At 35.0% G+C, this 22,675-nt stretch overlaps 2 protein-coding genes across 4 annotated transcripts in view; one reads left to right on the top strand and one right to left on the bottom strand.

The window, feature by feature from the left end:
- Positions 1 to 2,503, bottom strand: part of LRRIQ3 (leucine rich repeats and IQ motif containing 3) — a 245,295-nt gene extending 242,792 nt beyond the window's left edge. Inside the window, exon 1 of the mRNA XM_082421407.1 lies at positions 2,353 to 2,503. The gene's annotated coding sequence lies outside the window, so the exon portion shown is untranslated. The remainder of the gene's footprint in view (positions 1 to 2,352) is intronic.
- Positions 2,504 to 2,587: 84 nt separating this feature from the next.
- Positions 2,588 to 9,920, top strand: FPGT (fucose-1-phosphate guanylyltransferase). 3 transcript variants are annotated; one of them, XM_082420399.1, is made up of 4 exons: positions 2,588 to 2,755; positions 4,080 to 4,247; positions 5,408 to 5,500; positions 7,586 to 9,920. In XM_082420399.1, the coding sequence occupies exons 1-4, from the start codon at positions 2,674 to 2,676 to the stop codon at positions 9,040 to 9,042; spliced, it is 1,800 nt and encodes a 599-aa protein (XP_082276525.1). In that variant the 5' UTR covers positions 2,588 to 2,673; the 3' UTR covers positions 9,043 to 9,920. The 3 variants fall into 3 exon arrangements, with proteins under 3 accessions (XP_082276525.1, XP_082276526.1, XP_082276527.1); XM_082420400.1 differs by having other exon boundaries at positions 2,601 to 2,755; positions 4,080 to 4,260; XM_082420401.1 differs by lacking the exons at positions 2,588 to 2,755; positions 4,080 to 4,247 and adding an exon at positions 5,922 to 6,048 and having other exon boundaries at positions 5,412 to 5,500.
- Positions 9,921 to 22,675: the final 12,755 nt, after the last annotated feature.

Below are 22,675 nucleotides of genomic sequence, written 5' to 3'. Positions count from 1 at the left end.
AACATCTTTTTTCAACTTATTATAGTTTGGTTTGTCTGATGTCCCCCTTTTTTTTTAATCAACAAATCTTTGAAATCTTTATTTTAAATCATATTTTTTATGATTTTGATGTCCCTTTTGAAATGTGGAATTCAAAATCAAACACATCATTTCCATTCTATACAGAATAATGGGTTTACTACTGACCTATATTGACATAATTTTATTCTGGTCACTGTAGCTTATGACTGTTTAAACAACCATTATCACACTGTCTGATTATATAAAACCTAAACTTAAATAAAATCCCTTGACTTTTTTACCCACTACAATCAACTGCCAGAGATTTACTCCCACTCACATAGTATACAATTTTTTCATTTTTTATTTAAAAATTAATATTAGTGAAAATTTGAAGAAAACAGAAAAGACAGAAGAAGGACAAAAAACAGAGCTGATATAGTATATTTACGTCCAGCACAATTTTATGTGAGTAATATAATCGTATCAACAAAAAAGTAGCATCCATTTCTATGGCCATTCTTCCCAGGTCCAAGAAATGCTCTAACATACATTTAACACTCTGTTATAGAGTCTATCACATCACCGTGTTTTAGTCCCCTCACAGTTCTTATCATATCTGAAGTTTTCTTATTTAGTTACCTTTTTCAGCGTTTACCTCATTAGTATGTACAATCCCTCAGCTTATAGGCTCTATTGACCTTTCTTTCCTTAGGACCTCATCTAGTTCTGTAGTTTAAAAATTAACTCCATCTATATGCTGACAACTCCCAAGATTATATCTCTAAGTCCAGACCTGTCTTGCAAACTCCAGACTCATGTATAATGCAAACACATATACATACAAACTCCCATTACGTATGCACTGCACACATATACATCTGTTTACTTTCTGCATCCAAAACCAAATTCTGGACTCTCCCTACTACCCCAATAACTGTCCCTACTTCCCCATCCATATCCTTTCCCATTTCAACTGATGGTCGCTCCAGCCTTCAGGCAGTTATCCTTGACTCCTCTCTTTCTTTCACATTCCACAGCCATTCCTTTAGCAAATTGTATTAATTATGCCTTCAAACATATATCCAAAATCTAACCAACTTCTCATCACCCCCACTGTTACCATCCTGGCCAAGCCTTCACCAACTCTCACCTGTCTTGCTGCAGTAGCCTCCAAACAAGTCTCCCTGCTTCTATTATTGCCCCGTTCTCCACTAGAGTCTATTTTCACATTTCCGTGAAATGCTCCTTTTATACATAATGGAAGTCACATAAAGACCTTGCAATGGCTTTGTTTCACTCAGTTAAAAAAAAAAAAATCCTTTATTTAAGCCATTGTTATCTGACTTTCTCTCTTGCTACTTTCCCTTTTGTTCACTCTCACCTCACTTAAGTCTTTTGTATTTTCTAAATGTTCTTAATAAGAATGTTTTGTTTTTATTAACAAAAAAGAAAGCTTTTAAACAATAAAACTATGAGAGCGTAATCTCCCTTTTCACTCAAATTCTTTCTCTCTAAGTACAGAATTAAATAACAGGGTCAATTCTGTAGAAGAAAAACTAAGTTAAGTTCATGGTAAGAACTTGTAAGGCCTTGAATGCCTATGTTCCTGATGAAACTTTAATGAAGACAGGCTTCTCAACTAAATTAAACTGTATGGTGCGGTAGAATGATGTCGGAGTTTGGGATTGAAATATCTTGCTTAAATCTTCTCTCTACTACTTACTAATTGTGAGAGCCTAAGTCACTATTCTCTCTCATTCATAGCTTTCTCACGTGTAAAGACAAATAGAAGAATCTGTAAAACTCATCATAAACTTGGTGTTTTACAAGAGAAGAAACTTATCTATCGATACCTACCAAAAACACATCCAATAAGGCCAACTTATTCCCAGGAATGCTATTGAAAGTTCTAGATTAATCTGCATACACAAAAGGTTGCCAAGAGAAACAGCCAAAAAGCCCCAAACGTTAAGGGCCTCATTGCAGAATTTTATACAACTTCCAAAAGCCTATTAAGTGATCTCAAAACTGAGAGGTGTGGAGAGGCTCACTCTATAGTAACTGCAAGGGCAAAGAAGCCACAAAGCTTCCTGAAGAGAGTACAGATTTTAAAAGTTCAGACTGTGTATGTATCTGGACCTGGGGTTGGGGGAGATGGCTTCAGACAACGACCCAAGGGGAGGAATTAACTCTCAAGAGGTCCTTGGGAACTGCCCCTGGCGAAAACAAACCACAAGTTAGAAAGGACGAATAGCCTCTGAGAGAAAGCTAGAAGCTAGGTTGTAGTTTGGACTTCTCCTTAAAGCGGGTCAGTTCTCGAAATTTCGTCGCCCAAGCTGGACCACTCACCGGGTCTACCGAGCTGCAAGGCTTTATGAGTTGGGAACAAGCGGCCCAGACCCGGCACAGTCCGACAAATCACTAGGTGGCCATTTATCCGTTCCGGAGACCGTTGCTAGGGAAACGGAGCAAAGCCCTGGACTCACCCCGTCGCGGTTTTCCTTAGGCAAACCAAAGAGCTTCGGGGGCGTAGTTACGTGAGTGACGCACCTAGGGGGCGGGACAGAGACGAAACCGGACCAAAGAACGGGTTACGTGCCAGGGCGCATGCGTGCGGTGCTGGGCTGCGAGATAGCTGGAAGTCCCGGGCGGTGTTGGGGAAAGTGAGCTATGGCAGCCACGAGTGCCCTTCCAGGCGTATCTTTGCGAGAAGCCACCCAGCGAAGGTTGCGGAGGTTTGCAGAGCTTAGAGGTACCAAAGGACGAACCCTGGCTCTCCCCGGCAATGGACAGGGAGGGCGCTTTACGTGCTGGGATATTTGCTGGACTACCACTTCCTTTTACTAATCACTTACGGGCCTAGGACGCTGGCCCAGGCGCAGTTAATGTTCCTCTTGAGTTTTTTATTCTTCTGTCACTCTCCTTTCTTTACGTTATGCTTGTTACTTTCTTTCTTTAAGTTTATTCCCAGTTGCGTGTATATATATATGGAGGAATGAGAAGACAGACAATTATTAGCCTGACTAGTGAAGCTATAAATCCAAGTTATTTGGTTAGCTCATTAGCAAAAATTATTTTAAATAAATCTAGAAGATCTAAAGCATAGTGATTTGACTCTTACAAATCCAATTTTAGCTTTCTAACACTCCCTACCTACTTCACCAGTTTGTTCCATGATGTGAACGCTTACTAAGTGAAGAGCGAAACAACACGGTGGAATTATGGATTAAAAATTAAAAGGGGTAACTTTGTGTCAAAATGTTTTTTTAAAGGACTATGCCACTTGTCATTTCCTGTACAACTATCTAATTGTTCATATTTTTGTTGACGTTACTGCTTTAAAAATACAGAAAATAATACTTGTATTACAGTAAAATGTTCAGGACTATTAGATTCTAGCTGACTAGAATTTGTTAACTAATAAAAACGCTTATTCGTCTTGTTTATCAATAAAGAAGAGCGTCCAACTGTCAGCCAAAAGTTCAGTCTCTTATTGAGTTCATCAGGGAGCTGGGAACTTTTCTGTTATCCAGAATTTGGTGTCATTCTCCAGTAACCTTTGTAAACTTGCATGGCTCATTTTAAGGCAATTAAAAAGTAAAGTGCCCACATTTATGAACACCAACATTGTAGCAATGGGTCCTTGGGTTTAGTCTTTCTTAGCCAACAAACATTAAGTGGTCACTGTATGTGAAAATTGATTTTCAAAGCTGGAGATTAGTTTATTCCTTTGTCTCCTCTCTTTATTTAAGAATTGAGCTCATCTTTAGCAAGTCAAAAGTACTTCTCTTAATCAAGAAACATTACAACTCTCAGAAAATCTAAATAAATGGGACTGTAGACCATAAAAGGAGCAAGTAATCTAAAAGGAAAAAAAAGTAGAATTTGTGAACAATCCTCATTAGAACTATTTTGAATCCTACTAGCTGACCACTCATTATTCCCTAATTCTCAAAAGCAGAAGATAAATTTTTGGAGATACTATTACCTCTTTTTTCCTTCTTTCCAAATAGGTAAACCTGTAACAGCTAGAGAATTCTGATAATATTTATCACTTTCTTGCTTCTTCCACATAGGCAAACCTGTGGCAGCTGGAGAATTCTGGGACATTGTTGCAATAACAGCAGCTGATGATAAACAGGAACTTGCTTATAAGCAACAGCTGTCAGAAAAGCTGAAAAAAAAGGAGTTACCACTTGGAGTTCAATATCATGTTTTTGTTGATCCTGCTGGAGCCAAAATTGGTACACATTTATGGTCAGATTTATATCATAAATTGTGGGCAGAATAATCATTGAAGAAAAGCTTTCCTGTGGCTTACAGTTTATAAACTGTGTGTCTTACTACCTATGGTCTTTACAAACTTTAAAATTTTTATGTAAATTCACTATTTTTTAAGAAAGAAAAGGCATGGCAACTGTTTTTACACATTGTGGACTTACCGTGAAAATCTTCCAGAATGTTATGTTACTTAAAAGAGAATTTTATTAGTTTTAATAAAATTTACTCAGATGGTGAATATTCTTTTGGACCTTATCAGTAGGGCTCTTAAGGTCCCTCCAAACTACACAATTTGTTCAGAAACTTACATGAAGAGATCAAATCAGGAAAAATAAATATTTGGCCTCTTGGGACCACATTGCAGAATGTGAAAGAGCACAGTCTAATGGCATAATTATCATAGATGTTTACTTTTAAAAACCAGTTTGTCTACTTTGCCTTTTGACCTTACCTTGCAAATAAAAATACATGCTATTTTCCTGGGGGCCATTTTCCATGTGATACTTAAAGCTGAAGCTCGTTGATGCTAGAGTTAGGGTATCTGTATCTGATACTGGCATGTCCTAATTAGCCAGTGTTTTAATCCTCATAAATATGTGGTCAGTACTTTTCTGATTCCCATGTTTGAATGAGATTCAGGCACAAAATGTTAAATAACTTGCCCATGGTAACTAGTAAGTGGAAGTTACATTTAAGATGTTTTTTAGGAAAACAGGTTCTAAAAAACTTTTTAGAAAGTAAATCTAACACATATATTTGATCATATGGGAGAATTATTTTAATAGGTTTTACAGTTCATAACTCCAAGTGAATGTGTAAACTTACAGTCTTATAGTGTTGCGGATTGCTTAATTTATCATTTCTTTATTTTTACTACTATTTTCAGGAGAAGATTAACTCAACTTTTATTACCAAGGGCTCATCTCTGGGTTTTATTACTAATTATTTAATTGCTAGGAAATGTGTATTTAATTTGATTCTTTTGCCTGTACCCTTGCTCTCTGCCTGGTTAATTGTAGCCAAAGGTCATATCCTCAAAGTTATAACACCTAAATTTACTGTAATAGCAAGGTTTTTGTAACTTCCTGTGAAATAAATTGAGCTTTTTAACTTTATTTTCAAGGAAATGGAGGATCGACGCTTTGTGCCCTTCGATGTTTGGAAAAGCTTTATGGAGATGAATGGAATTCTTTTACCATCCTATTAATTCACTCTGGTAATGTTACACTGTACTAATATACATTTTCTTTTAGTATATTACCTTTTATATCGAAGGGACTTTTTTCTCCCTTACTAATACTATCCCCTCTTTCTTTTTTTTTTTTTCTTTTGTCTTTGAAGTTATTCTGCTTTGGAAACAAATATTTTATGCTTTCCTTGATATTTTTAGGTTGTAAGTAGCATAATATTTTTCACAAAATTTAACCTTAAAATTGTAGATCACATAAATCATCAACTTTTCATGTATTGTTTTTGGTATACATATCGAAAATTATTTTCCTAAGATAGAACTCATCAAAATATGAACGTTTCTTGACAATGCTTTAGAAAGGATTCTTGCTGTAGGGGAGAGGCTGGTTTAGTACTGTGATTACCAGACTTTACACAAAATCTTCTGTTAACACATTTTTATCTAGTTACTGGTGGCCAAAGTCCGTAATCCTTAGGAGTTTAAAAACAAAAAGAAAAGGTGGTGACAGAACATGGAGTTGACAAGAAAGTATAAAAGAGGGAAAATCACACACCAAAAAAGGGAACAGAAAGGTAGGAAAGAAGTAATCTCAGAATATAATTTTTTAAATTGGACAAATTTGGTTGTATGAAAATTTTGGTTATATGAAAAAACCTCTGTTATTTTTCCTCTGTGTACTGGAGGCTGGCGAAACTTTGTCATGGACTTGTACCAGTTCAGGAACAGCTTTTTTAGAGCCACTCATCCACATGGTTACCAAGGCACTTTTCATTTTTTAGGATTCATATACGGAACAATGATTCTTTTTTAAAGATGATACCAAGTAAAGCATCCCAGTTCTGATTTTAAGACTAACTGAAAAAGTAAAAGAAAAATTCAAATTTACAGTTTTATTCCAGAACAAGTATTATTATTATTATTATTACTAATTTAGTAAAAATTAAGTTAGACACCAGAAAATATATATTAATACAATTGATCCTTGAAAATATATAATAAGGCATTGATCTGTGAGTGGTGCTGACCCTCACACAGTCTAAAATCTGCATGTAACTTCATAGTTGGTCTTCTGTGTAGGCAGTTCCACTCTCCATACCCACAGTTTTTCATCAGGGATTCAACTAACCTCGGGTCATATAGTCTTACAGTATTTATTGAAAAAAATCCTCATATAAGTGGACTGGTAGAGTTCAAACCCTTATTGTTCAAGGATCAAGTGTAATTAAAAGTAGGTAATTCTTACAATGCTGAACTTTACTGTTGGTTAGTATTTGGAAAATGAAAAAGAAAGTATTAGCTCTCGTTGGTTGAATGATGTACTGTGTAGTAAGTGCTTTACATGTATTGTTGATCTCATAAAACATGATAAAGCAAGTATTTACATCTGCTGATTTCGCGTTAAGTCCAAAGATAAAACAATTAAAAGGTGGTGAACCAGAGTTTGAACCCATTTTTGTATGACTCTACTACGCCTCTCACTATAATTACTTACGTAAAAATGATGTAAGCTATTTAATGTACTTAAGAGAACACACTTTTAAAGGAATTAAGTCATAAGGCTCATCTTAGAGGGAAAAGCCTTTTAAAATTAAAAACAAATATACATTGTAAAATGCTTTTAAATAAATGCACCTTTACTTCCTTTAAGTGTATGTAATTGAGGAAAAACATTCCATCTGGAAATTACTCTTTAATAGATAATTATGTATGTTAGTTTTTTGTGACATTTTTTTTTCCCCATGAAGTGGATTTTTAATGTAGGCGTTTAAACATGGTTGAAATTTATTGTGTAAAATGTAGATATAAGGTCATATTTTAGCTCATTGTCCTTTTTACTTGTTATCCAGTTGAGTTAGAACAATTCATAGTCTGTAAAGCATATTACAATTCTTTCCTAATCTAGAACTGCATTATAGCAAATCTCTACAGAATTGCTCTGTGAATTTGTAATCTGGAATTTATTATTCTTTCCTGGGATACAGTAATATACTGTATATTTTAAATATCTTTAGAGATATTTTGAGTTGTAACTGATGCTCCTGGGTTTTTAAATCTTATAAACAATCTTATAAACATTTTAAAACAGTTATTTTGTTTAATTTTATATAGGTGGCTACAGTCAACGCCTTCCAAATGCAAGTGCTCTGGGGAAAATTTTCACTGCTTTACCTTTTGGTAGCCCTATTTATCAGATGTTGGAATTAAAACTAGCCATGTACATTGATTTCCCCTCACATATGAATCCTGGGATTCTGGTTACCTGTGCAGATGATATTGAACTTTATAGTATTGGAGAATCTGAGTATATTAGGTTTGACAAACCTGGCTTTACTGCTTTAGCTCATCCTTCTAGTTTGACTGTAGGTACAACACATGGAGTATTTGTCTTAGAACCTTTTAACTATTTAGAACATAGAGACCTCGAGTATAGAAGTTGCCATCGTTTCCTTCATAAGCCCAGCATAGAAAAGATGTATCAGTTTGATGCTGTGTGTAGACCTAGAAATTTTTTTCAACAAAACTTTGCTGAGGGTTACATACCCTCTCTAAAATTAGACCCTGAGTATGTCTACACAGACAGCCTATTTTACATGGATCATAAAACAGCGAAAAAGTTACTTGCTTTTTATGAAAAAATAGGTACACTAAACTGTGAAATAGATGCCTATGGAGACTTTCTGCAGGCTTTAGGACCTGGAGCAACTGTGGAATATACCAGAAACACATCAAATGTTACTAAAGAAGAGTCGGAGTTGGTAGACATGAGGCAGAGAATATTTCATCTTCTTCAAGGAACATCACTAAATGTTGTTGTCCTTAATAACTCCAAATTTTATCACATTGGAACAACTGAAGAATATTTGTTTCATTTTACTTCTGATAGCAATTTGAAGTCAGAGCTTGGCTTACAGTCCATAGCTTTTAGCATCTTTCCAGCAATATCAGAATGCTCTAGTAACAAATCCTGTATCATTCAAAGTATATTGGATTCAAGATGTTCTGTGGCACCTGGCTCAGTTGTAGAGTATTCCAGATTGGGGCCTGATGTTTCAGTTGGGGAAAATTGCATTATTAGTGGTTCTTATATCATAACAACAGCCGTCCTGTCTGCACATACTTTTGTGTGTTCCTTAAGCTTGAAGATGAATAGATACTTAAAGTATTCAACTATGGCATGTGGAGTGCAAGACAACTTGAAAAAGAATGTTAAAACATTGTCAGATATAAAGTTACTTCAATTCTTTGGAGTCTGTTTCCTGTCATGCTTAGACATTTGGAATCTCAAAGTTACAGAGGAACTGTTCTCTGGAAACAAGACATGTTTGAGTTTGTGGAATGCTCGTATTTTCCCAGTTTGTTCTTCTTTGAGTGATTCAGTTACAACATCCCTAAAGATGTTAAATGCTGTACAGAAAAAGTCTGCATTCAGCCTGAATAAATATAAGCTGTTGTCCATTGAAGAAATGCTTTTCTACAAAGATGTGGAAGACATGATAACTTATAGGGAGCAAATTTTTCTAGAAATTACTTTGAATAGAAAACAGTCTGATTTAGAGACATCTTAAATAGTGTATACTCTGCCTTTCTTGATTGAGCAAGATTGCAGATGCAGGAGTTTTCTGTAGACTTGTTTTTTAATTGAAGTGAATTAATGAAAATTATATTAACATGATTGCTGTAGCATAAAATTAATAACAAAAATACAAATAAACCATTTTTTGATGAAAGAATTAATAGTTTAAGGATGTAAGTTCAGAAAAGTGATTTTTTTATATTTATCACTATTTAAATTTTTCTTTTATAAAGATGGACTTGTGGAACATTATTTTGTTCACAAAATACTATAATTGTTTTAAAGGTAATTTTCTAAAAATACCTTCAGAATTTTTTCATCTTCTTTTGGGCTTTGGTTCCAATGAAGTTCTAAGTGTTCATTGGCAGTTCTCAAGTGCATTAGACCTATTCTGATGAACTAATAAAAATGTCATACTGTAGGGTCTTCAAAGCACTGTAGGAATACTGTAGAAGTACTTTTTCAGAAACAAATCCATGGCTGACAGAGTCAAATTAAATGAATGCTTAAAATATTGTGATAGTCTGAATTAATAAATAAGTATTAATAGATACAAACCATTCTGAAATTGATGATACAAATCTATGTGACTTATCAGCAACCCTCAGTTATGATGTTTATGTATATATTTTTTCAAGTTTCTTCCCAAGGAGTAAATAAAGATATATGGTAGCCATTGTTTAGCATTTACTGATTAACTTGCAGAGATTTCAGAGGATGTTATGTGTTTGTCACTCATTGAAAGTTCAATGCTGTATTTCTAATCTAATTGATCTAAGGTACCATCAGTTATTAAGAATCACCATTATTTTATGTTCCACTGAAAAAGAGAAAACACTACCAATAAAATATGCAATGCTTTTCTTGTTACTTGAAGTTTTTATTTATTGGAAATCTTTTTTAAAAGCACTTAAATATAGATTTGTGTCATTTTACCCTTTTGCAAATACATGTAGAGGAACAAAAAAAGTGAAATATTAAGATACAGTCAAGACTTTTCTAAAGCTTCACATCTAGAGTCAAACTTTTCTAAAGCAATTTTCAACTCGAGTGGTTGATGTCCATGTGCTATCTTCTAATACAATCTAGTACCATCTTCTGTGCTATCAAAGGTATTGATAAAGCTGCATATTCTGGGGCTTCCCTGGTGGCGCAGTGGTTGAGAATCTGCCTGCCAATGTAGGGGACACGGGTTCGAGCCCTGGTCTGGGAAGATCCCACATGCCGCGGAACAACTAGGCCCGTGAGCCACAACTACTGAGCCTGCGCGTCTGGAGCCTGTGCTCCGCGACAAGAGAGGCCATGATAGTGAGAGGCCTGCGCACCGCAATGAAGAGTGGCCCTCACTTGCCACAACTAGAGAAAGCCCTCGCACAGAAACGAAGACCCAACACAGCGATAAAATAAAAATAAATAAATAAATAAGCAAATATGGTTAAGAAAAATATATTTAAAAAGAAAAAAAAACTGCATATTCTACAAGTGCCACCACCACACTGATGCCTGGATTTACCTTCAAGCTGTGGACACCAGATACCTGTTCTGCAAGTTGGATGCTGATGCTTTATTACTTTACGGAGCTGTTTCACTTTTACCTTAGTTTAATCACATGTCTCTAGAATGTAGTTCTATTTAAATCAGTGGGAGGTTTCTGACAAGTTGGTGGTCACCATGTTAATCATATTCCTGCACAATGTATGGATTCTAGTTGCTTTGAAATGTTATCTGTTCCAAAGAATTTGGCAGTGTCTCTTTCCTTGATATGCATCACTTGGTGTGTAGTACCACACATGTACCACCAGCAGTGTATCTAACTCAACCAATGTGATAATCACATGCATGAATAAGTAATAAATTGGACATTTTCTCTTGATTTATCATTTTTATTTTGTAAAATCACAGCCCTTAAATCATATACTTTCAAGGTTTGTGAAGGACAGCTACAATTTGTAACTAAATATATTCTGTAAACTTATTGATGAGTTAATAATTAACAATGACCAAGAGGGCATGGAAAAAAATGCAACTTTTGATATTAATCTCCCTTGGGCATTTGTCTTGCAAACTAAACAAAACAGAAATAAAGAGTGTGCATTAATGCATACTAAGTGGAAATAAAGCTTTGAAAATCCAAGTTATATGCTGCTGAAAATCACAAAAATTTGATGGAATGAATCCAGAATCAATTCTCACAAGCTGTGATGATCCACTCATCTTCTGAGGCTAAGCAATACTACCTACGTTATATAAAGATTACCAGATTTAGCACAGAGCCAAAATCAAAACTTGCCTGCTGCAAAATATATGTATAGCTATCACAGCTGGTAACTGGTGTGCTACACATGCCATTCACATACACCATAATGCCCTTTGGACTTGAGCAACCTGGAGACCCAGAATTTAGGAAACTTGTAGTCTAGCAGAATTAACATAGAAATAACTAAGGAAAAAAATATTAATTTGTTCAAAATTGTCTAAGGGATTTCAGGTGCTCTTTTTGTTGTTTAGCTGAATGGAACACAAGTCTTCATCTATGTCTATAACTATTATTAATAAAGAAAAGACCTTTTTAAAGATACTTGAAAGTTACCTTTATAAATTCACTTAGTGCAGGAGAAATAATTCAAGCTACCATTAGCTGCTTAGTTTAACTTGAATCCTTTGTGCCTATAAAATATGTTTAGACAAAGCTGATTTCTATTGTGGTTGAGGAACACAACTTTAGTTGTTTATACTTACTGAAATTGTATTATTAATACTCTTTGTACTGAACTTTGTCACAAGTCACTACACATTCTCCTTCCCTTCAATACCGGTGTGCTAAGCTCCAACATGCTAGTGTTCGTGTTCCCATTTGTCTGTATTCATTAAAATTTTGGACTAGTTTGTTTATTTGTTTTTAAAGTGACATATCATTCAGACTTGCCAGTTTGGCTGTTCTCTAATAGACCAAAGTTTGGAATCAGGTTGAAAATCGGAATAAAGGATCTAACTAAAAAATGGGCAAAGGATATGAATAGACATTTTTCTTTGCTTCTGGAGCTTTGGCCTGAGGGGCAGGCTTCAGGTTTATCACACATCTAGTGGCCTACCAAGCTGCTCTCAAGGAGCATAGGCTATGGACACCATCTTGGTGCTCTCCCACTGCCTCGCCCCAGCTCATTGGTATCACCCACAGAAGAGCTCATTCACTTGTCTGGAGCCCTGATTTTTACAACTGCTGCATAGGGGACACCTCCAGATTACCTGGCTCTGGTGGCCAGTAGGGCTTGGGCTTGTGGTCCCACAGGACAGTATATATTTGCATACTCTTGAAAGCTGCTGCATGAATGTCTGGCTTCCAGTCAGCCTGAATCTAGGTACTGATATCCTCCCCTTTGGAACATTGACAGGTTTGGAGCATCCTTATCTACTAGGAGCTATTAAAAATATAATAGCTGCTTGGACAAGCACAAAGGTTTGAGGGACAATCAAGAGCTGGGGTGGGTTGAATGACAAGGTTCACCTCCTACATGAGATCACTCCTTCAAGACAGAGTGAGGTGGTTGTTCATCTACTGTATAGAAACCAAAACCAACAGAGTGTTAAGCAAAATGAGAAGAAAAAAACAAAGATGAAGAATATACTCCAAATGAAAGAATAAGATAAAACCTCATGAAATAACCTTTAAACAGAGATAAGTAATTTACCTGATAAAGGGTTCAAAGCAATGGTCACAAAGATGCTTACTGAATTTGGGAGATATAATGACATATACATATCAGTGTAACAAAGAGCTGGTTCTTTAAAAAAAATAAAGCTAACATATTTAGCTAGACTCACCAAGAAAAAAAGACAAAGGGCTTAAATAAGTACAATTAGAAATGAAAGAGATATTACAACTGATGCCACAAAAATACAAAGGATTATAAAAGACTACAGTGAACAATTAAACATCCACAAATTGGACAAGCCAGAAGAAATGGATAAACCCCTAGAAACACAACTTTCCACAACTGAATCATGAAGAAATAGAAAATCTGAAGAGACCAATTACTAGTAAGGAGATTGAGTCAGTAATTTCAAAACTCTGTACAAACAAAAGTCCAGAACCAGACTGTTCCACTGGTGAATTCAACCAAACGTTCAACAAAATTAATACAAGAGCTTCTCAAACTCTACCAAAAAGTAGGAGGGGAAAGAACACTTCCAAATTCATTTTATGAGGCCAGTATTAAGCTGATACCAAAACCAGTCAAAGACACCATAAAAAAAGGAAAATTACAGGCTAATATCCCTGATAAACATAGATGTAAAAATCCTCAACAAAATATTAGCAAACTGAATTCAACAATATATTTAAAGGATCCTACACCATGATCAAGTGAGATTTATTGCAGGGATGCAAGGATGGATTTACATCTGCAAATCAGTCAACATGATATACCACATTAACAAAAATGAAGGATGAAAATCATATGATTATCTCCATAGATGTAGAAAAATCATTTGACAAAATTCAACATCCATTTATGGTAAAAACTCCCAGTGAAATGGCTATAGAGGAACTGCACCTCCATATAATAGAGGCCATGTATGAAAAGCCGACAGCTAACGTCAAATTCAGAGGTTAAAAGCTGAAAACCTTTTCTCTAACTTCAACGAGAAGACAAGGATACCCACTCTTGTCACTTTTATTCAACATAGTTTTGGAAGTCCTAACCAGAGCAGTTACGCAAGAAAAAGAAATAAAAGACATACAAATTGGAAAGGAAGAAGTAAAATTATCACTATTGCAGGTGGCATGATACTATATATAGAAAACCCTAAAGACTCCACAAAATAAACTGTTACAACAATAAAAAAAATTAGTAAAGTTGCAGGATACAAAATCAGTACACAAAAATACATTGCCTTTCTATATACTAATGAGAAACTATCAGAGAAATTAAGAAAACAATTTCACTTACAGTTGCATCAAAAAGAATAAAATATCTAGGATTAAATTTAACAAAGGAGATGAAAGATCTGTATATTGAAAATTATAAGACATTAATGAAAAAACTTTAAGAAGACACAAATATATGGAAAGATTCTATGCTCATGGACTGGAAGAATTAATATTGTTAAATGCCCATCCTACCTAAAGCAGTCTACAGATTCAGTGCACTCCCTGTCAAAACTCCAATGGCATTTTTCACAGAAATAGAGCAATCCTAAAATTTGCATGGAACCACAGAAGATCCCTAATAACCAAAGCAATCTTGAGAAAAAAGAACAGAGCTGGAGGCATCACACTCCCTGATTTAAAACTGTATTATAAAGCTATAGTAATTTGAACAGCATTTTATTGGCATAAAACCCAACACATAGATATACAATAGAGAGCCCAGAAATAAAACCACACGTGTATGTTTGATTAATTTATGATAATGGAACCAAGAGTATACAGTGGGAAAAGAACCACCTCTTCAATAAACGGTGTTGGAAAAACTAGACAGCAATATGCAAAAGAATGAAACTTCTCCATTATCCTGCACCATACACAAAAATTAACTCAAAATGGATTAAAGACTTGAAGTATTGGGTTGGCCAAAACGTTCGTTCAGTTTTTTCCGTAAGATGGCTCTAGTAGTGCTTAGCTGTCTTTAACTTCATTCGAAACAATTTTGTTAGATTGTATTGTGACAGCTCTTATATCAGCATGCATTAAAAAAAAAAACATCAAAATTGGTGAATTTTTGTGTAGCCATTTTATTATTGAAGATGAAAGAAAAAAAGCAACATTTTTGGCATATTATGCTTTATTATTTCAAGAAAGGTAAAAGTGCAACTGAAACACAAAAAAAGACTTTTGCAGTGTATGGAGAAGGTGCTGTAACTGATCAAACAAGTCAGAAGTGGTTTGTGAAGTTTTGTGCTGGAGATTTCTCGCTGGACGATGCTCCATGGTCGGGTAGACCAGTTGAAGTTGACAGCGATCAAATTGAGACATTAAGAACAATCAACATTGTACCACACAGGAGATAGCTGGCATACTCATTATATCCAAATCAAGTGCTAAAAATCATTTGCACCAGCTTGGTTGTGTGAATTGCTTTGATGTTTGGGTTCCATATAAGTTAAGCAACAAAACCTTCTTGACCATATTCCGCATTTGATTCTCTACTTAAATATAATGAAAATGTTCTGTTTTTAAAACAAATTGTTGTAGGAGATGAAAAGTGGATACTGTACAATAATGTGGAATGGAAGAGATCGTGGGGCAAGCAAAATGAACCACCACCAACCACACCAAAGTCCGGTCTGCATCCAAAGAAGGTGATGTTGTGTATATCGTGGGATTGGGAGTCCTCTATTATGAGCTCCATCTGGAAAACCAAACGATTAATTCCAACAAGTACTGCTCCCAATTAGACCAACTGAAAGCAGTACTCGATGAAAAGCATCCAGAATTAGTCAACAAAAAACTCATAATCTTCCATCAGGATAACGCAAGACCGCACGTTTCTTTAATGACCAGGCAAAAACTTTTACAGCTTGGCTGGGAAGTTCTGATTCATCTGCCATATTCACCAGACATTACACTTTCAGATTTCCATTTATTTCGGTCTTAACAAAATTCTCTTAATGGAAAAATTTTCAATTCCCTGGAAGACTGTAGAAGACACCTGGAACAGTTCTTTGCTCAAAAAGATAAAATGTTTTGGGAAGATGGAATTATGAAGCTGCCTGAAAAATGGCAGAAGGTAGTGGAACAAAACAGTGAATATGTTGTTTATTAAAGTTCTTGGTGAAAATGAAAAATGTGTCTTTTATTTTTACTTAATTGAAGAAAACTTTTGGCCAACCCAATAATACCTGAAACCATAAAACTTCTAGAAGAAAACATAGGCAGTAAGCTTCTTGACATAGGTCTTGGTGATAATTTTTTGAATCTGACACCAAAACAAAAGCAACAAAAGCAAAAATGAACAAGTGGGACTACATTAAACTGAAAAGTTTCTGCACAGCAAAGGCAACCATAAACAAAATGAAAAGGCAACTTACTGAACAGGAGAAAATATATGCAAATCATATATCTGATGAGGGCTAATATCCAAAATATATGAAGAACTCATAAAACTCTATACCAAAGAAACAAATGATTTGATTAAAAAATGGCCGGAAGATCTGAATGGATATTTTTCCAAATAAGACATACAGATGGCCAAAAGGTACATGAAAAGATGTTCAACATCATTAATCATCAGAGAAATGCAAATCAAAAGCACAATGAGATATCACCTCATACCTGTTAGAATGGATATATTTTAAAAGACAAGAAATAACAGATGTTGGAAAAGATGTGGAGAAAAAGGAACCCTTGTGCGTTGGGAGGAATGTAAATCAGTACAGCCACTACGGAAAACAGTATGAAGATTCCTCAAAAAATTAAAAATAGAATTACCACATGATCCAGCAATTCCTCTTCTGAGTATTTATCCAAAAAAAAATGAAAACATGAATTCAAAGAGATATATGTACTCCCTTATACATTTCAGTATTATTTATAATAGCCAAGATTTGGAAACAACCTAAGTCTTCATTCATGGATGAATGGATAAAGAAGTGGGATATATATATATCTACACACACACACATATGCACACACACACGCACACAAACACATATATATAATGGAATACAAAGTCGAGTATTGTGGAATAAAAAAAAAACCAAAAAACAAAAAGTAAAGAGCATCAAACAGCAAAAAAATTAAAATTAAAATTAAAACCAACCTCATAGATATGGAGAACATATTGGTAGTTGCCAGAGGTGGAGAATGAGGGGTGGGCCACATGGATGACTAGAGTCAAAAGGTAGAAACTTCCAGTTATAAAATAAATAAGTCATGGGGATGTAATGTACATTATGGTGACTGTAATTAATAATACTATATTGCATATTAGAAAGTTGCTAAGAAAGTAGATCTTAAAAAGTTCTCATCAGAAGAAAAATAGTCTATATACATGGTGATGTATATTAACTAGACTTATTGTAGTTATCATTTCACAGTATACACAAAATTTAAATCATCACGTTGTCTACCTGAAACTAATATAATGTTGTATGTCTATTATACCTCAGTTAAAAATACCCCCAAAATGGAATAAAGGGATAATAAATGCTGCTGATTCCCTACTGCATTGATATTTGCAAAAACAGGAGGTTAAGGGGGAAACTACCTGTGAATTAGTCACTGCCATCATCTACCTGTGCCACAGCTTGATTAATGACATTTGTGTCTAAAGATGTTGACCCCAGGGGCATTATTACCCATGTAAGTAAATGATTTGAAACTAACAGACTTAATGTTTCCTTCTGGGCTGGTTGGACAAATAGTCTATCTTTTGAAGCCTCTGGCTATAGGAATCTAGTAGCCTTCCAAAGTATAAAATCCAATCATTCAAACAGAGCAATTCATCCCTGATTGTTGCAGATTGGTGCAATCCATCTGCTACTGTCATTTCCTAGCTCTCTATGCCAGAATTAAATTTCTTCAATTGTGCTTCAATGCGTTGCCGAGACAATCAAAACTCTAATGTCTATATTCTTTGGGCACTCTCTTATGGTGTGTTACCAATCTGCTTGTTGAATCTCCAGCCTCCTTAAAGGCTCTCAAAATCTTTGCTACAACCAACACTTTGTGGCTAAGTAATGTGAATGATTTTTAAAATTTCTTTTCTTCACTAGTATCAGCTCTTTTCTCTCTGCAGATCATTCAGATGGTTCAAGTTAGTTTTCATTTACCACTTCATTGTAGGAGAGTATCACGTTGCCCTGAAAAGAATTAAAGCATTTACATCTTGAGGCAAAAATCTTTTAAAACACAACTCTGGAAATCAAGTAAGTATTTGTTTCATTTGCAGGTTGAGAAATGCTGCGCTACTCAATGAAGTTTTACATGATTGGTTTCTTTCCTATCATGTTTAGCCTTGGGGTTTGAGAAAGTAAATTATATTCACCAATATGCTGTTCTTCAGAGAAATTTCAAACACTTTTAATAAAGTCTAGAACTAGAAAACTTTTACTACACAAAGAAATAATTGTGAGTATAGCAAGTGGTCCAAGTACAGTTTTAAATGTACAGGTGCACTGACAGGATCATAAATTAACTTATGAAATTCACTGCTTATGTATCAGTGAGATCAATTTTTAATGAAATTTAGTAATAAAGATCATCACTCATTATAACTGGTTAAAGTTAATAGAGTTTCTAATTAACCATTATCCAGTCAAATCAGAAACTGTCTGTGGAAGCTAGTCTATGAGAAGGGAGGGAGAAAGTGTAGAATTCTATTTTTACTTGTTACAACTGCTGGTGTTTAAATACAAAATAAGTATTTGCCATGAGTTTAGTAGAAAAAGTAGATTTTTTTGTTCCCTGAAAAATCCCTTTCCCCTCACTATATATGTACATAAATCACATAGATGATCTCTGGGAAGTTTAATCCTTCTCATTCTAATAGGTTGCCCAGTTCTGCTCTCTCCAGACCATATTCCAAACACTAGGCTGATCTGCACATATTCAGACACATCAGGGTACTTAACAGAACCTGAGGGCTTTTCATTACCAAGATACACTTTCATTAGAAGGCTTTACAGATATAAATAGACATTTCCCCCTGTTATAAAGGTGCTTTCTTTAACTTTGAAAGTTGAGCATAAGGTAAACTAGTGTAGCCAAAATGTGTGCCTGTTATTAACTGACTGACTGGGCACATGTCCTTACTATAACCCTTTTCTAAGTAATAGCCTCTGCTACATATTTTTGGATGATGATTTACTGTGATTATGGGAGGAGGCTGAACTTAAAGGATTCTATGAATAGTATTGTATAAAGAGAATTTTTGTCTATAAAAACTAATATATCTTACTCTTACCAACTGAGCTTGAAGCATTTTATTTTCTACTCTCATGAAATCAGAATGCCCTGTAAGACTCTGTAATCTTGTCTGTGTCTTTGCTGCAGTATTCTAGTGACTCCAAAGAAGATACAACTTCTGAAATGGGTTGTAGGAATATAGTATATTATTCCTGAAGTTGCCTATCCTCAAATGAACATATACAGTATTTTGAGTTTTCTAAATCACCATCATTTAGCAATAAGATCATTAAAATGTGATTTTCTTTGTAATTTTACATTCTTTTGAACAGGGATACTACTCCAACAATTCTCTCTTTTATCAACAGTTTTCCCTCTCTACTGGGTCATTCTCATCAGTACATAAATATATTGTTATTTTTCTAATTAAAAAAACAGAATTCTTTCTTGACTCCACTTCCTTCAGCTATTACTTCATTTCTCTGCTCCCTTAACACTAAAATTCCTAGAATAAATTATCTGAATTTCCATTCTGCAATATCTTTTATTCCATTCACTCTCCAACCTAGTTCAGTCTTTATGTCTTTACTTCTACTCCACTGAACTTGCTCCTCTGAGGATTTCCGGGGCTCTCTGTTTTGATAAATCCAGTAATATCTTTGCAACAGATAGTAACTAGACTTATTATTGTGTTCATCATTTTGTAATGTATAGAAATATTGAATCTCTATATTGTACACCAGGAACTAACATAGTGTTAAAAGTCCATAATACTTGAAAAAAGAAGCAAACAAACAAGCTGGTAGGAAAAGAGATCAGATCTGTGATCACCAAGGGCAAGAGGTGGGGGGAGAGGGAATAGGATGATGGTGGTCAAAAAGTACAAACTTTCAATTATAAATAAGTACTAGGGATGTGATATACCACATGAGTAATATAATTAACACTCTATATGTTATATATGAAAGTTTTAAGATAGTAAATACTGAGCTCTCATCAGAAGGAAGAATACTTTTCCCGTTTTTTTTGTATCTATATGAAATGATGGATGTTTACTAAACTTACTGTAATCATCATTTCATGATATATTTAAGTCAAATCATTATGCTGTCCACCTTAAAGTTATACAGTGAGGTAGGTCCATTATGTCTCAATAAAACTGGAAGAAAAACAATTCAGTATTCTATCTAGTTCTCATCTTCAATCCAGTTCAGCAGCATTTGTCTCAAGTAATCACTCCTTCTTTGAAATGCATTCCTCATTTGGCTTCAAGGAACCCCACACTACTAGTTCTTTTCCTAACTCATTCATCCCTCTTTTGAAGTCTCCTTAACTTGTTCCTCATCATCATTCTTACCTCATATCACTGGAAGGTCACAGGTCTTTGTGTTTAGGTTTCTCTACCCACATTTACTCCTTTGGGATATCATTCATTCTCATATCATCTGTGTGCTATCAACTCTCAAACCTATATTTGTAATTATGAAAGTATAATTCTCAAAGATGTTAAAAATGTAATTCTCCTATAAATTGTGAGCATTCATAAGAATGCCATTTAATTCATTAATGATTAAATCAGTAGGATGATGAAGTTGGTTTCATATTGTTTCAGATGTTACAAGGAAGAAAGTGTTTATACAATATCAGAAATAACTTTGCTCAATAATAGAGTGAATTGTCTTATGAGGTACTAAGCTTCCTAATGCCAGAAGTATTGAAGCAAAGTGATTGGGAGACAATTTACACAAGAGTTTTCCCAAGAAGTACTTGTTTTAGGTAAGAGGTAGGATTAGATAATGGCTGCTGGTTGAGTGTCCTGGAAAGCAGGGTCTGAAATGGAGTTTAGAGTGCTGTACATTTCTTAATAAGTGCTCTTGAGACTAATAATTGTTCAAGGAAGGGAACAGAAGCAGGATTGAGAAGAAGGGAGAAGTCAAGCTGTGATGCAGGCCCAATGACAGTCTTGATTGGCTAATCTCATGAGGAGTTCTGGTGCCAGAATGGCACTTTAGTGCTGTCCTGAGTTGGACCAGAGTGGCCACAATTTATAGCACAAATCAATCATCACTGGATATGGCCATCTTGGGAAGGAGTATCTTGGGCAAGATAGCTCTCTGTGGCTGAGGCAGTCTGTGAATGGGGCTGACAGCTGAAACGTATCTACTGACAGCACTCCTGGTAGCTAAAGTAATAAGGTAATAAGCCCTTCACTGAAGAAAAAATGTGGGTGCCACGTCACAGTGTCCCCTACAGTAACCTATAAAGTCCAACCCAATGCCGAGATTCTCTTTTTATATGCAACTATTTTAATAAAGCATTGCATGTTGTAATTCAAGTTGCATTATGATGACTTCAAAACTAAGCATGCCATATTATACATAGTTTAAGTGGACTCAGTCAATGATGAAAGAAAGAAACTATGCTTTAGTAGATATGTCAATCATTGATTTATAGAAGCAAATTTTTTATAATATATGTCACAAATCTACATGATAATCCCAAGTGCCAGATTTTACTTTTGACTAGCTGAGCAAGCTAAAATATTCATAAATTCACACGGAGCCAGATGGCTTCCCACTGAATATGCATTTGAATGATTCCTGTACATTATTTATTCCAAGAAGTGCCCAGAATACACCATCATCATAGCAGGGACTCCTAATAATTTTGTTTCAGACAGGAATCAAGGAATAACAGGTGTCCAGTGCTTACCATATTTTGGGTTGAGCTTTGAGTCCATGTGTGTTTAAGAATTACTAAGAGCAAAATAAATATAGTTACTTCCCAGTGGTCTTTGAAATATCAGGAATCTGAAATAAGGGAGTTTCAGCAATAATGGCTAACATTAGGTAAAGGAGAGAGTTAAACTTTACAAAGATCTTTTAAAAATAATTTGGGGCTCTAAAAATTCAAATGTATAACACAATAAAATTGTTAACCATTTTTTATTAAGTTGATCAATATTTTTTAGAGGGTGTATATTATTTTCTTTTCGGTTTGAAATTCCAGATGTGAATTTAAAATGAAAACATAATTTAGTTGGTTTCTTGACAATATTTGGGAAAAAATGAGATGAAAAATTTGATTTTTATTTTTTTTTTACTTCATAGGATTTCCTTTTCATTGAAGTCTGCTTTTCCCTTTTTAGAGTTTCCTCTTCTCTAGAGATATGTTTATCATTGTCATCTCTCTTGTGCTTACCCTTTCTGTTTTCCTTTAAATATGGTAAGCAAACACAGTTGTTTTATAAACTGTATTTGATAATTCCACTAGCTGAAGTCAGTGGGGATCTGCTTCTGATTCTTGTTTTTCAGCTCACGTTGCCATGCTTTCCTGTATGTCAGATTAATTTTGTTTGCTGCTCATTGTCCTTGGTAAAGTATCTGTAGAAATTCCCCATGGCCCAAGATAAATAGACCCTGCTCCTGGGGCTTTGCATTTGCTTCTGTCAGGAGACTGGAGAGGCGTTACCAATTGGTAACAATCTTAAACTATGTTCAGCTGAGGTTCTCTAGCCCACTAGGCTGTGCACATCCACAGGACATATCCATACTGAGCGCATTTAGGGCCATAATTTCTCAGGGACCTTATTTTACTTTCTTTTTAATTTATCCTGTTTTGCTCAATGCCAAAGCAGCCTTTCCACAATTCTTTTGGTCTGGAGTATAGTATGACAGATGTACTTCTAGTTGATCCTTAATCTGAAGGCATATTTTGGGGGGAGTTCCAGCTTAATATATCAAAAATCCCCTCTAAGAATTTCCAACATGTGGGAGCC

This window comes from Balaenoptera physalus (assembly GCF_965194825.1).
Source record: "Balaenoptera physalus genome assembly, chromosome: 1".
NCBI classification, from domain to species: Eukaryota; Metazoa; Chordata; class Mammalia; order Artiodactyla; family Balaenopteridae; genus Balaenoptera; species Balaenoptera physalus.
The sequence above is the reverse complement of the archived record's forward strand: the minus strand, read 5'-3'. Positions and strand labels throughout refer to the sequence as shown.